Below are 15,534 nucleotides of genomic sequence, written 5' to 3'. Positions count from 1 at the left end.
TCTAATCAAGGCTTCTATCAGTCTCCTTTGATGCGCTGCTGGAAAAAAAGATCTTCAAGTAACCTGATGCTGGAGATAATTAATTAACTTGCCATCCTCTTGCCTTACAGACAGAGACAGTATAAGAAAGAAGAAGTGTCCTTTGCAATTACTGATCTGCAGTTTTCCATCCTAGTGCTGACAGCTTGTAGGACATGAAGTGGAAAAGCATTTTACTGAACTTTCAGGCTTTGACCATCAATTCCTTCACTTGAGAATATTTCCTCCTGCTTGTATTTCTCATGCTGTTGGATAACAGTCTTGATGGTGAAAAATGGATTTAATACTTGAACAGTTATAGCAGTATGTAGTCTAGCCTGGTAATGTTATCTTCTTTATGCTTTCCTTACAGCAAATACCCTCACCTCTGCTGTCCTCAGATTATTGTACATGAAATCCACCTTTACTAGGATAGAACAGAAAATTGAGACTAAGAACTGGGTCAGTGGAGTAATATTGATAGTGCAGGTTGCTATAGGCTTTCCTCAGAATTTTTCTTAGGGCTTGGCAATAAGAGCGGAGAATGATTTCTGTGCTGGGAACCCGGCTTTTTCATGTGAACTTGTCTTTCCAGGTATCTGTGCAATCTCAAGTCCTGTGCAGAATGGTTTCCCTCTCTAATGATTTAAAAGATAAGATTTAAATTTCCCTGCCATCTCAGACCAGACCTGGGATAGCAGGAGGAGGTTTGCAATCCAGTTTACCAACCTCAGACAACTTCTCCTTTTACAAATTATGTCCTTTTTGCTTAGGATTTCCTGTGTTTTCAGGTCTTTAAGTCCTTGAAATAACATTTCTGATTCTAAACGAGTTTAACTCTCCTCAAATTTCCCATTTTTGGTGCCACTTGAGCACCCAGATGAGGGAGAGCATGGCTGAGCAAGCAGTGCCGCTCGACACCGCTCAGAGCCGATCCAAAACTATCAACAAAACACTGATAAAGGCCTCTTTCTGAAGGAAATTTCCCCAGAAATATCAAGTGATAAAACAGAGGGGAAAAGTACATAATATAGGCAAGACTGAGTTTAGAAGGTTTTCTAGCAAAATCAGGGATTTTGCTTGTCATCGTGTCCGTGCAGGGTGGCTTTATGACAAAGTAAAACTTTAATTTGGTTCAGGTTTGGTCACCAGAGGCTTGTATGTAAATCAACTAATACTTGTAGGAGTTATTAAAGAGTAAAGAAGCCAGGGATAGTATTAGCAATACAGCAGAATCTTGTATTTTTCTTTCTGGAAAAACCACTGTCGTTGCAGTGCCGCAGCCTGACAGCACTGGCCTTCTCGTGTGAACTCTTACCGTGGAGGAAGCCCAGTACGGGCCAACCTGCCCTGCGTTCCTTGCTCGGTCCCGTTTCCCAGTGCATCTCCTGCCCTCCCCTGTGCTGACGGGCTCTGTAAGCTGCTGGGGAGGTAGCACGGTGCTGCAGGCAGTAAACGACCTTGAATGGTAACGTAATGCTTCACCTCCAGCACGGAGGGCTCTTACCTCCTTCTCCAGGGTGGATGAAAAACTTGTGGATGTGTCCTCCCCGTGCTTTATCTGCATTTTTCAGAGTTATTCTAAACTAATGCTTTTGTGAATTGTTTGTAGCCTTGGTTGGTACCCGACGAGGTGAGGGTGAACACTCCAAAAGGCGAGCTGTGCTGGCAGGCTTTCAGGGACCTGCAGACACCTTGTGTGGGGTTATTTCTGCGTGGAAAAAGTGCAGTTCCTGAAAATCACGCTGCCAGGGAAGGCAACTGCACGTCCCTGTTCAGAACCCCACTCTGACCAAAGCCTCACCAACATTTACTCTTTTGAAAGCAACTCTGCCAAGGTCAAGGAATGAAATCAGTATGGGAGCAAATGTTTGAAGGCTATTTTTGAGTGATTTGCTTAACTAGATGGGTTTCTTACCATTTACCTGTGTTTTTAGACCAGTTACGGTGGGTGCTTTTGCAGAACCATCTCGGTAGATGTCCATGGTCAGCAGCAGACGAGTCAGCTCTCAGTAGCTGAAGATGGTGGTGGTTTGCTCGTTGGAAGGTCCTCTTCCATGGCACACCATGTTCCAGCTCCTGTCACCTCCCTCCCTCCCCAGTGCTAGGGGTGACAGCTCTCTGGAAACAGGGACCAAAGGAGGCAGACAATTTTTGGAAAAAGCGGTCACCTTTAGAAAATGAGAAAACTTCTCTGTTCTTGACTGTCCTTCTGGGAAAAAAAAGGGAATGTGTTCATTCTCAAGGCATCTGCTTGCAACCTTGAACAGTTGGAAATTGCCAGTTATAAAAGGAATTCTCTTGCAAACTATAAATCCTTGTCTTGGCCTATAAGTACCAAAAAGCTCCTAATGAATGTCCTTTCTCACACACTTCTTGTACACAGAACTCTTAAAAAAAAAAAAAGAAAAAAAAATCTGCTAATTAATTTTAAGCCTCTTTGTGGCAAAGCCTAAGAACCGGATTTACCAAGAGACCAGGGGGTCCATCTGGTGCAAAAAGCTCGCTCCTATGCCAAGGTATTTGTTTCACGGAGGGGTTTAGGCCTCCATATTTCCCGTTGGCAGCAGTGTCAGTTGTACTAGCCACCGGCATGTTTCTCCGCATGTGGGGGGGATGGTGGGAAGGGTCCTCAGCCAGGAGCCAGAGGGGCTTCTCCTGGATTGCTCCCATGCGTGGGACATGTCCACCGTGGTTTCTCCCACATGATCGCTCCCAAATAGTGGGGTCAAATCTGATGCACTCAGATTTAGAAATGGGGCAAAAGAAAGCATAATGCAAGCGCAAGGAAGGTTTTGCAAGTTTTATTGTCTGGGTTCCCAAGAAACTCCTTTAAATACGAACAGTTAGATGCAGCATCGTTTTCTATCACCATCAACATTACAAAGCATGTCTGCATGGCACAGACGTTTGCTAGAAGTCTCTGTAGCTGAGAGGACACACAAGCAGGCTCCTGACATCTCTGCCCTTCCCAACCAAACCACGTTTGGCCAGGAAATGTGCATGTTTGATAATGAAACTCATAGTTTTTACACTGCAACAAATTCAGACAGGAACTTTATGGTGACAGAGGAGATGGGTGCAGGTCACTGCTCCTAAAGCAAAGGCACTTATTTTTCAAACTAAAAGAAATACAGTCAAGCAAAATAACATTTACAACGTGCAAGGCAAGGCTTGTCTGTGGTAAAGCGCAGTGAACACAGACACACACGCTTTTTGTATCTCCCCTTTTGCAAAAGCAGTTGTCTGTCTTTCATCATCTTGATCACCCTTCCTCACACAGCCTCCAATTCTGATACGTCTTTTTTGAGGGTTGCATTATATCCATATTAATGAAAATTTGCTTGAATTCCCCAAAAGATTTGGATTGGCTTTGGGTTGGAGAGATGCAGGGAAAGCAACAACGCCAGTGAGAAGACCTACTCATTTTAACTTAATCTATTCCTCCGTCCTAATTAGGAATAATACACTTGCTTATGGAGAGGAAGAGCTTGATGAATGGAAAAATAAAATAAAACAGGTGCTGGGTGGAGAGAATTATGCAAGTCCTGAAGTGTGTATTGCGTGCAATGGAGAGTAATGAAAATAAATATGTAATGCATCTTTTCTCCCCATGTAGGAGCATCCCATCCTTTCTAAATGAACTGCTGTTTGACGAGAATTTGTTCTTTATTTTTTTCTCTTTCAGAAAAGGATAAATGATCAGATAAGCCCTTACCAGAAAACAGCCTTTGAAGGAGTCAAGAACAGGTAGGGATTTTGCATCGGACAATATTCATGGGACATACTTGCTTGTGCATTTGATGATGATCTGTGCAACCGTGTGGGACCTGCCTGGGAGGAGATGGGCTGTCCTGGCATGGTCACTGCTCAGCCAAGACCAAGCTCAGAGCAGACCTCTCAGCCTGCCCCAAGGCTGGCACAAGGGCTCATGCACGGGGCTGGCTCAGGGCTGGCAGAGCAGCTTGCATGCACATGTCCCAGTGACTCGGGTCACGTCTGAGTGACCACCTGTGACCAGCTCAGCACCGTGCCACCCACCTGGCATATGAGATGGCGGTTAGACCAGGGCAGTGTGTGACCTCCAGTGCTGGTCATGAGACTGACAGGAGAGAGATGGAGATATAAATAGAGTTGAAGTTGAGCTATTAAGATCTTTTTCTTCCCCTTTTTGCATGCTTTTGATGAATGTACCAGGCAGGGAAACACGTTCCATCCCACATCTGTGTGTATAGAAAATAATGCAGCTGTGAGCAATCTGCTTCCATGTGGTCACCTTGAAAGGTTAAGCTTGAACACCTGGATTAGGAGAAATCATATGTTGTGCCATGTGTCCCTTAAATGATTATTTTAAATGTTTGCAGTCTTGACAAGGCTTTCTCTCAAAGGTAATATGGAATAATTTTCATTACATGTCCAAAACAGTCTGTAGAAGCATTGAAATTGTTAAAAATCTAGATATGCTGTGAAAATTCAACTGATTATGCTGTATTTTTGTTTGAATTTTTAATTCCTCTCCTGCTCTCTTTCCTTGGTTAGTGGTCAAGTCTAACCTTACCTCCAAGCTCAGTCCTGTGAGACACAGCTTGCGGCTGAGTGCATCTGGTGGGGGAGAAAGGGGCTTTTACTGGAATCTTGCTTTTAATTTTTGTGCATAAATTAGGACAAATTAAGGCTGTGTGGGTCATGCAGCTGGTCATGGCTTGGCCATGACGTGATGCTGAGTGAGCACCACACCAAATAGTGCTGCATGGCAAGGGAGGGGCTGGTGGGGCTGCTGGCAAACCGTACCCACGCGAACTGAGGACAGGTCTTGAGGAGAGCTGTGGTACTTCACAGTGGATGTGGAAATGGGCTAAAAAGATGAAAGTCATTGGCTGCCTGGATTTCAGAGATGGTTAAAACTTTACTGTCTGAGCTTTTCTTTCTGAAAAAAAGTTCTGAGAACAAAAATCAGTTGTACACTAGGCTTGCTTAATGCAGATGCTAACTTGCTCTACCTATATTCCAAGTCATCCAGAAATGATGCAAGCAGGATTTGGGAGATGCTGAGCTAATCAGCTGGTTGAAAGACGGTATTTTAGCTTCAGTTGGGTGCCAGGTTGTTCATGTCCTTGTTTCTTCAGGACGCAGGGAAAGCAAGCACGTGTCTGCCTGCAAAGTGCTGTGTCAGCAGTCCTGGGGTGACGGGTGAGGGATTGGTGGCTCTGCAGAGCAAACGAGACTGCCGGTCCAGCTTGGGGAGCACAGCTGGAGAGCAGCAACTTGCCCCTTTCCTTCAGCATCGTGAGCCATATTCCTCTGGGGTTTGAGTTGGAAATCTTGCCATGCTGAATTAGATTGTTCATTTTCGTGTCTGTGCATTACCAAAGATTCAACCTGTGATCCATTAGCTGGAGGCTTGCTCAGTGATGCACCCTCAGCACGGGCTGATGCTGTGCTCTTGTCAGCGTGACGTGCGTACGGGTGCCAGTCCCTGGCCGAAGAGGAGACCGGTTGCTGATGTGTTTGCATTTACACGTGTGCACCATTGCTTGGCTGGTTTAGCAGTGGGTGCAGTTGTAGTGACTTGACAGAACTGAAAGGACACACCGGTTCCGGGAGCTCTGTGGCGCTGAGCTGATACTGGGGCTGCCAGAGCTGAAGCCGGGGGAGCAGTGCGGAGCTTTCCAAAGGGCTGGGTGGCACAAGGGCACCTGCACGGACAGTGTCATTTCACAGCGTGGTTTACAGCATGCGTTTAAGTATCATTATCGGGGCAGACTCGGCCACAGGTCATTTGAGGGCAGCTGTCCGCGGGGACAGCCAGATTGCCTTGGCTGTCTTTAAAGGGTTTATCCCAAGAGGCAGCTGTCCAGTTTGAAATCCAGCCAACAGCCAGGTAGGATCCAGTCTTCCCCTGCCATACCCAGGCACTCGCAAGCCCCGAGCTGCAGCCTGATGAAATATTTGCATCAGCTACTGGGGACATTGCTGGGTTTTGGACTGGTGCTCGGCTCTGCTCGGTGTCCCCCTGCTTCCTCCCCATCCAGGCAGGACCGGGAGCAGGGTGTGAATCTCCAGATTTCCTTCCAGGAGGGCAGTGCTGAGCTCTTGAGAGCTCTCCCTCCTGTAACAGATCAGACAGAATATGCTGAACTACGAAGACTTGTCTTAATTAATGCTTTATAAGGTTACAGCTAGAGCTGGGGAAATAATCAATAGTGAATCATCTACTCGGCAAATTCAGCTCTTTTCTGCAGGTGAGTTATCTGTAAACAGCTTGCAGTTTTCTCCATTCAGTCATTATTTACAATTATTTCCCAAATAATTCCTTCAAATTGCTTTTGGTCTGCAGCTTGTTTGCAAGCAGTGTGTTGAGATCATCTGATACTCGCTAGTCAAGCTGTGATCATTAGTTTTTGGTGGGATGAGCAGGTTATGTGGCCTCATGCTGGGTCCCTGATTGGAGCAGCCCAACTCTTACCATCCTCTTTATTGAATTCAGAATAGCTTTGGGCAAACGTTTCCCACTCCTTGTGCAGCATCCCTGCTGGCTGCCAGCAGCCTTCTTAGTTAAGTCCTTCACTAGGAGACTTTTCAAGGTATAAGGGCTGCAGCAAGGACTCGGAGTCCATCTCTCCCGGGTTTTCCTGAACCATTCCCCGTTTGCTCTGTTGGGAGTATCAGTAGCAGGAGCCTGCTTGGCCACCAGTGAGACAGCAGTGGAGACACCAGAGGCCATCTGGCACTGCGTTAACCCTTGCTGGTGTCCAGCTCCGCAATGGACTGGTCTCTGTAGCCAGAGACCAACCCTCACTTACACATGTCACCGTGTCCAAAGTGGCTGTGACCCTGGAAGAAAATCACCAGCAATTCCATGGCTCTTGTTGTGTCCCTGTCTTGCAGTATGTCTTCCCCTGTTACGATCATCGTATCATCACAGCCCCAACAAGGCTGTGGCAGTTTTGATGATTAAAAGGATTTCTGCTTGATAAGAACTGGAGTGAAACTCATTTCAGGTAGCAGCCAAACAGCTGCTGGATGGTACACAGTTTCATTTACTGCTGACATGAACTGGATTGTTTTAAGCAGAGGACGTAAATAGACTCTGACATAAATCAAAGAAAACACCAGCTGCGGGTCAGCCACACTCTGGGGATTCGCTTCTGTGTATCTGCTAAGAAACCAGACAGGAGGAGCCTGCCGCTCTCCCAGATCACTCAGGCAGGGTTTCTCTGGGCTGCAGTAGGAAGGATTGCCCCGTGCTGGGAGATTCTGACAGGTCCCCTCCCCTTCCAGCAGGCTGCAGCCCCCGTAAGGCAGATCTTAGGATGTGGCTGCGAAGGATGAGCACTAGGCAACTGGACCGAGATAACTCCTGGCCGTGCCGGGAAGCAGCCGGCACTGGTGCGGGAGCTCAGCCCTCTTCCCCAGGAACAAATGAGCGCCTTGATCATCTGATAACTGAATTGGGGGAAATTGGCAGGGGTTGCCGCTAGGAAGGGTCCTTCACCCCCCCATGGTGAAGCCACCATTCTCCCCTTCCCACTGCCAGAACCGATGGCTTGCTGAGGTTGGCCATCACCTCTGCTGCAGATAGCAATGTGGAGAATCTGAGGAGGTTACCAGGTACTGTACAGAGTGACATAGTCCAGAGGTAGACAGGGATCACTCCAGCTATCTTTTATGTGGAAGAAAGACAGAAGGAGGAGAAAGGAGTATTGCCTAAAAATTAACAAATCCTGACCTCAGTGGAAAGATGAGCCCGGTGCAAAAAGCCACCGAGCACCCGAACGGTGCTGCCTGCAATCTGGGCAGCTTCCCCACACCAGAGACAGCATCCCAGGGCTGCAAACCCAGCCTGATGAGTACAGCACACGCTTCCAGCTTGCTGCCTCAGTCCCCTCGCCACCAAGATGCAGGGAAAGCAGCAGCAGCCCCCTTGGCCTGCCTCTTCCCTGCTCCAAGTCCCTGCAGCAGCTGTGCTTCACCACCCTGGTGCTGCATGAGCAGGGGGAGAGGGCTGGGTGGGTTTTTTTTCTCTCCTTAAGTCAAAATCAATGATGATGATAGAATTATAAGGTGAGCAATGGGAAAGGAGAAGAAAGCACCCGGTGTCAAATTTGATGCAGGAGGCAGTTAGAGGAACCTATTACTAGTTCTGTTGCCTTAGGGTATGTTGGTGGGTACATAGGAGAGTGTAATGTCAGTGAAACGGGAGAGCAGTCTCTTTCCCCTTGAACCCTTATCATTAATGTGGAAGGCATACATTGTCAGCTATTAGTCTGGAGGGGAGAGAGAATAGCATGTGAGATGTCTTAGTTTGGAAATGGAGTCTGACTCATCGTCGTCTGGTGTGTGAAGGATGCAGGGTTATTGTAACTGTTGTTGTTGTTGTTGCTGTGATTATTATGAGTATTATAGCATTTGGGAGAAGATGGGGCTCTGAGGGCTCTGCTGCCTGTCACTGCAGCTTTTGATGAGTAAAGACTGAAAAGCATGGTGTGGTGAACGCACTGGGTGATATGAGCCTGACTTCAAAGTGCGATGGTGGAGTCAATGACAGGGATGCTCTGTGCGACCAAGGAGGGAGCAGGTCCATGTCCCCACCCAGCAGTTGCATTGGCCACTGCCAAGGGGACACGGTTGTGGTGGGAGAGATTTTTGCAGGAGAAATTAAATAAAAATGTAATAAACTGGTCTTAATTACCCTACTGCTGCTGTAATCATTGGTGGAGAATGAGGAGTTTCACGCTGTGATGCGGGGAAGATCTGCAGGCACAGGTTTGGGGTCTGAAGTTTGCATGACTCCCTCCCTGGAAATGAGCCCAAGGACAGCATCAGTCCTTCTGCTTTGCACCTCAGCAGCAGCTTTTGTCCAGCAATAACAAATATTTTGTGCAACCCCAGATGAACCTGTTTTCAGGAAGGCAAATGACAGTGGTTCCTGCAGACGCAGGTAGTGGGTCATGCCCCCACACCATTGCTCCACGTCTCTGACTTATCCACTTGATACAGTTTCCCTCATTTAGGAAATGTAAATAATTCCTTGGGCTCCATTAATCCCAAGATTACATGGGTAATTCCTGTTTGCATTAATGGGAGGATCTCTCTCAAATTCGCTGCATGTGAATGAGCATCACACATGCTCACACATCGAGCCCAAGCAAGTTGCTGCCGCAGACACCTCCCCTTCTCCAGCACTGGCTGCGTTCAGCAGAGGTTCTAAAAGGAGACACAAAATTAGATCTTTTGCCTCGGGATGTTCATTTTTTTGAAGGCTCATTGCAAATGATGACTATTATTAACCTGGCCATTAGTCCCTTCCTTCTCTACCTGGCTTTGGTGTTGCTGCTTTCAGAGTCGTCTCACAGGTGCTGCTGCAGCAGCGCAGGGAGATGGAGACCGTGGTCTTGCTCCACAAGGTGTGAGAAAAATAGGTTATGAGCAAGTAAAGCAAATCTATCCTCTCTGTGCCTTTTCCTGCCAGCATATGGCACCTACCCCGAAATCTCTGGGTTTGGGTTCATGGGATGCTCATCCAAGGATACGCCATTGCCCCAAGCCTTTCGTTCCCACACTGTGTCTGCACGGGACAAGACAGGGGTGTCTGTGCCCCCCCTGACCCCACCTGCAGCTCCCCCAGGCCCAAATCTGAAAGCTGGTCGATGCCCAAAGCTGGTCGATGCCCAAAGCTGCCCACCACGCCGGGGTCGCCCAGCACCAGCGAGGGCCGCGCGCAGGGCTCGGCTCACTGCATCGCGCCTCCTTGCCGCTGCTCGTGACCGAATCTCCCGCTGCGGCTCACAGGGGAAAATAATTAATTAAGCCAATTAATGAAGATAAATTGGAGTAGCAGCTTTGGAAAAATACCATCGGTCAACAGCAAGCTGTCCCCTGGGGTGGGCTGCAGAGGCAGCGGTCTCCCGAGCGCTCTCCCTTGCCTCGCCATGGGCTGGGGGAGTCACCCCCGTGCTGGCAGCCTGCAGCTCCAGTGGGGATGCTGCTGTGTCAGGGGCTGGGCATGTTTAAAGGAATAACGAAAAAAAGGGGTGGAAAAATCCCCCAAATCCCTGAAATACCCCAAAACACTGTCGCGCATCAGTCATTGGTCCCAGTACAGTCCCTTTAGCTCGGCACTGAGTCAGGCCAGCACGTGAGGGTGGTGGGGATGCTGCTGAGATGGTGGCAGACCTCCAGCCTCGGGGGCTGTCACTCAGCTCCTTCATTAGGAGGGAAAAAAGTGCTGGAAAGGCTTCACTTCCCACAGTGATTTTATTTCAAAGCTCTTGTAAATCAGAGTAAAGAGGGTATGAGGATCATGTTTGCATGTGTGTTGCTGAATAAAAAAAAAAAAAAAAAAAAAAAAGCAGCTCTTAATTTGGGGAGTTATTTTGTAGTTCTAGAGTGAGAATCCAGTTGGTCTTGGGGGAATTTAGGGATGTTCTTGGGGTTGGGGTGTGACAAAGGTAGAAGAGCCAGAAAAACCTTCATGATGCTGTGAAATCTGTGTGCCAGCAGTATACGCTGCAAAGAAAAAAAAATTAAAAAAAAGCAGTTAGCTGAGCAGCAAGATTGGTTTTCTTGTATTATTCCAAAAACATAGGGCTGATATTTATTTCATTAGAGTAAGCCTTTCTGTAGCTGGTAAATGAATTCCAAGAAGTGAGAGGAACCCCAGGATCAGGGACTTTACTTCATTTGGGATTGTGTGCAGCTAATATTCTGGTTAAATAAATACATTTTACTAATTGGATTACTCAGACAGTGTAATATACTGCTGGATTTCCAACACGATGCTAATAAATTGTGTGAAGAACTTAATCATGTTAGCTTCCAAAAAGCTTGTAAGAGATGAAATTAAAAAATAAGTAGAAGTTGACATCTATTGCATTTCACAGTGTCTTCATTTTCCTCATCCTTCTTAGAGTTCTCCTTACCGTAATATGGTTGATGTGGATTATTTTTTTTTTAATCTGCCTGTGGTTAGGGAGGACACAGCATTAGAATAGGTCCTGTGGGATGGTGGCACCCAGCTTGTGTTTGTCTCTTCCTCTTACGCTGATTCATATCGAGGTAGAAGGAGTGAGACCTTAACATCCTCTTCTGGAGGCAAAGGTGCTGTGGTTTATTATCTTGGGTGCACGCAGAGGTAAATGAGGCTGGAGAGAAGGTGGAGCACCCAATGCTCCACAAAATCGGAAAGGCTGATGCTGAGGATGCACAGCGAGCCCGGGATGGGTCTGGCACTGGGGGAGCAGGATGTGTCCCTGGGCTGGGGGCTTCACACAGCTCATCCGGCAGGTCAGAACGGTTGGTACATGCAGCCGCTCGGCTCGGGGGGTGTTCAGTGGCAGCGCGGGGCAGGGCGTGCGGCGCATCCAAGTTCCTCCGCATCAGCAAAATGATGGAGCATGCAGTGCTGCCACTGTAATTCATCATTACTGAAACACTGCTTCCTTCACACCGCTACTCAATTCACCTGCAGAAACCCACCAGAAAGAGAAAATGGAAGAAATACTTTTCTTTCCTTTTTTTTTTTTTTTTCCTTCTTTGATAGAAACATACAGTGAGAGAGTGAATGGCTCTCCCTCTCCAGGAATCAGTGACAAATGGTCTGCTAAAAAACAGATAACTTGTAGCCCCATCAATAGAATAACACCATGGGTTATATAGAGAGCTCAAGATGTATTATTTAAGCTGCAGCCAGCTGTCAATAGGGTCTGCTCTTTACTGAGAAATAAATGCCAGGCAAAGGGAGTTTTGTGGCCTGAGCCAAGGGGCTGGGGAGCCTGACAATTGATGAATTCCACTCCCAGTATCTAGCAAGACAGCCGGCCTGCTTGCCTTTTACACAGGTCAAGTGCAGTGCCTTAACGCCCACGGAGCTATCTTGGGGTAGGGATGCTTGCTCCTAACTGAAATTATACCCCGGGTCCTTCCCCGACAGGTTCCCTCTGCTGTGTATGGACCTGTCACAGCCTCCCTGTGTGGGACGAGGTTTGCTGTGGCACCAGTTCACATGGGCGCAAGACCAGTGCTCCATATGATGTGAATAACAATGTGAGCGTGCCCTTGCAAATAGCTCACCAAAATGATACTCCAGCACTAGGAGCTAAGGCGTTAAGGTAGCCCTCCCCTTGCTCGCCAGCTGCCTGTGTGGACTCCCCTAAATTTTTGGGATGTATTTGATGCATCAAATGGTGATAATTGTTGTATCAAAGGAGCACATTGGGGGAATAATTTGCCTTTCTGAAGTGCGATGACATCTTCAGATAAAACGCTTGGCTGCTGTGATTGGCACTAAAAAGAAGGAGTTGCCAGTTCTTGTTACAGAGTTGGTTCCCCAGGAAGGTTTAGATGTGTGGCTTAGTGCATGTGTTTTGGTAACCAGGACTCCTGCCCCCCATCCCTCCAGTGAACCCCCTGGTTTTTAGCGTCATGCACAAGGTGTAAGTGAAGGCAGGCTCTGAACAGGCAAGTCCCACGGAGACAGCAACTCTCACACAAATGCAGGACCCAGCATAAGCCAGCTCCTGTTCCCAGCTGCATTTCAGAGAGTTAACCCATCACACAGACCAAGCAAAGTGTCTGGGAGCAGCAGGGGCTCAGAAATCCAAAATGCCACGTCCAGCATGGCATCCACAGTCGGTGCTCACGGACTCTGAGCCCTTGGCTGATCAGCACAGTACATAGAGCAGCAAAATCTCTGCACTGCTGTTGTCTCCCCTCTCCCCCTCCCATTTGTATTTGCCTCTGATCAAAGTTTCCTTATTTTTTTAATTCCCTGTTTAAAAGAAGTATTGTCTGCATGAGGCCTCACCCTGCATTTATTTATATTTTCTCTCACAGCGGGATTTAAAACCAACAAACCAGCCCCTGAAATGACAGCAGCTTCCCCATAACCTGAACCTCATTGAAATACTAATAACTAGGTTTTGATGCAGCTTTGTGGGTATTAATGCAAATGTTTTTCTGACTCTCCAGGTTTAATAGCAACAGCTTATACAACTCTAATTAGCATAACAAAATTCGGTGATGAGGAGTAAAATGCTTGTCTTGTTTGATGTTTCCTGGTAATTAGCAAGAATAATGATTTATGCAGCATTCTTGGTTCTCGGCTCACAAAAGATGGCAGAGAGCACTCTCAGCAGTTAATTCTGGCCTTGTCGGGAGGACATGGCTGATGGAAAATAGGTGTGCCTCCGTGTGCCCGGAGACCCAGCCACGCTCAAGCAGTGTGTGTTGCTGTACACCCAAGCACAGATGCGGTCCGGCGGCTCCGGGAGGTTTGCCCGCATGTACTTGTGCGTGTTGGTCCGTGTTGCGTGGCCATGCGTGCCCTCACCAAGTCCTGAATGGCTGCGCTGCCTTTTAGATAGGGACGGGCAGCAACCACAGCGAGCCAGGGCACGGCTTTTGGGTTAGAGATTGGATGTGTGTGTGTTTGAGATGTTAAGTTTTCCCTTCTGCACGCAGCTGGGATGGTTTGCTTCTGTTATTGCAAATATCGGAGAGAGACAGGGACCCCCTGAAGCAGGTCTGTGGAGAAGGGAGGAAGCTTCTGCCTTGCTGTGCCCTCTCAGTGCCAGCACTCACATGATGAGAAGGCAAAGCTGCTGCTGCTGTTGCACACCCCACATTTGCTCATCCTGCAGCTAGTGTGCAGCATTCATCCCAAAAGAAACCTCTTCTCCATGCCTTTGGCTAGATGTTTGACCCAAGGCTTTGTAAAACACAGCAACGTGACTTGTGTGCTCTGGTTTCAGGCCAGGAGGAGTTACAGGTCAAAAGAAAAAAGGCTGTTGCTGTCGTGGCAGACACTGGCATTTCCCCGGCCGCAGCCCTGTCTGCCTAGCCTGTGTTTGCAGACACAGGGCTCTGCATCTCCTTTACTATTTCTTCCCCAGCTATGAACCTTTCTCCTTGGGTCCATGTGGAACAGAAGGCTTTGCCTGGACAAGAAATACCCTTCATCCCCTCTTTGCATAAGAGGGGAAGGATTAAAAGCCACTGCTGCCTTCACAGCCACGGTGCAGCCCAGGGTACCCACAGTGCTACATCACCCACCGCAGGAGGGCTGGTGGGGACGGTCTGTGCTGTGACCCTCTGGGGAATGCTCTCAGCGGTCCCTCTCCTTGCCTGTGCCATTAAATATGTTATGAGTTATGGTCTTCCTGTCGGGCTTGGCATGTGAAGCCCTTGCATTAGCCACAGATTGTTATCTTTGTCTCCTGCTCGCTCCTGCCTGATCCCTCAACACCATCCTCTCCTTACAAAAGCTTTCATTGTATTAACAGCCATAAAGTAAACCATCCAGGGCAGTAAATTTTGAACTAGTAATAAGAAACCCTCCTTTTATGTGGTATGTAGTTGGCTTTATGGAGGGCAGTGTTGAAGGCACTTATTGAGATAAACGTTCTGGCTGAGTTTTTAAAAGGACTAAATAATGTTGGCCATTTGTGGGTATGTAAGATGACAAAATTAGGAGAGAAGTTAAACTACCTGCTACTGAGCATCAGATGAATTTCTGTGGCAATCTGGAAGCAATCTTCGACTGTGCTCGCAGCTCCCCAGGCAGGGACTTGGCCAGCACAGCAGAGGAGAGCCACCATGTTTCTTAAGTACCAGAGCTTGGATGCAGCAGCAGACATGTCAGTAGTCTGATCCAATACAGCAAATCCTTTGTTTCCTTGCTAAGAAAGCTAATTTTGCAAAGCAAGAGACTGAATGATGTATAATCTGTGAGTGCCTCTAGTCTGTGGTGCTCCTGGGAGAGAGAAATTGTCATCTGAGGAATAGGACAGATGCAACCAGGGCTGCTCAACTGCATTTCCTCCTTCCCTCCACCCTCCCAGTGTTTCTGAAATGGCTTCTACCATAAGACACCCTGAGACAAGATGCTTTTCATTCATATTAATAACATTTGAGTATCTGCATGGGTAAGGTGGCTCAGAGAGAGGCATTCATGATGAGAAGAATAATTTGGTCCAGCCCAGTCTTTGCAAACCACTCTGGGGAAAAGCTTTCCCACCCTGAGTGCAGCGGGAAGCTTTCGCTGTGCTGTTCGCATAAAAAAAGCACAAGCTGATCTGACAAGCTGCAAGTGCCAGTGTGGAAATGTCCCCTGCACCCCTTCCCAGCAGGCAGCTCCTCCCTGCCCAGCGCTGCCTCGCTGCTTCCCCGGGCTGCTCGCACTGGAGGTGGCATGAGGGGCTGACCCCCCACCCCTCCCCCCAGCTGCTGGGGACATGTGGGACTCTCGGGGACATCTGGGGTCACACTTTTCCAAGCGATGCAAAAATCACTGGGTGGCAATTGTTCCCATTGAGGTGGTTACCCCCTGAACCGGGGGCCATGCTGCCCAGCGCTGGGGTGCTCCAGCCCCCATCTCGCAGCCAGCTACGGGCAAGGGTCCCTGCTCCAGGAGGTGGGCGCAAGGCACTGAGCTCCATCTTCTCCCATAGCCTGTTCCAGTGTCTCCCACAGAGGAAATCCCTCCAGAGCGAGATCATGCCCTCCTCTCCAAGGAAG

At 48.2% G+C, this 15,534-nt stretch overlaps 1 protein-coding gene across 8 annotated transcripts in view; it reads left to right on the top strand.

Annotated features, from left to right (window-relative positions):
• TNRC6C (trinucleotide repeat containing adaptor 6C) overlaps nucleotides 1-15,534 on the top strand; it is a 334,947-nt gene that overhangs the window by 115,225 nt on the left and 204,188 nt on the right. For all 8 annotated transcript variants that reach the window (XM_080393279.1, XM_080393276.1, XM_080393286.1 and 5 more), the window contains one exon: nucleotides 3,707-3,768. In XM_080393279.1, the coding sequence (XP_080249405.1) occupies nucleotides 3,707-3,768 (62 nt within the window). Of the gene's footprint in view, nucleotides 1-3,706; nucleotides 3,769-15,534 lie in introns of those variants that run through there.

The sequence above is a fragment of the Falco punctatus genome (genome assembly GCF_963210335.1).
Source record: "Falco punctatus genome assembly, chromosome: 1".
NCBI lineage: Eukaryota > Metazoa > Chordata > Aves > Falconiformes > Falconidae > Falco > Falco punctatus.
Note: the sequence above shows the minus strand (reverse complement) of the source record. Positions and strands in the feature narration are given on the sequence as shown.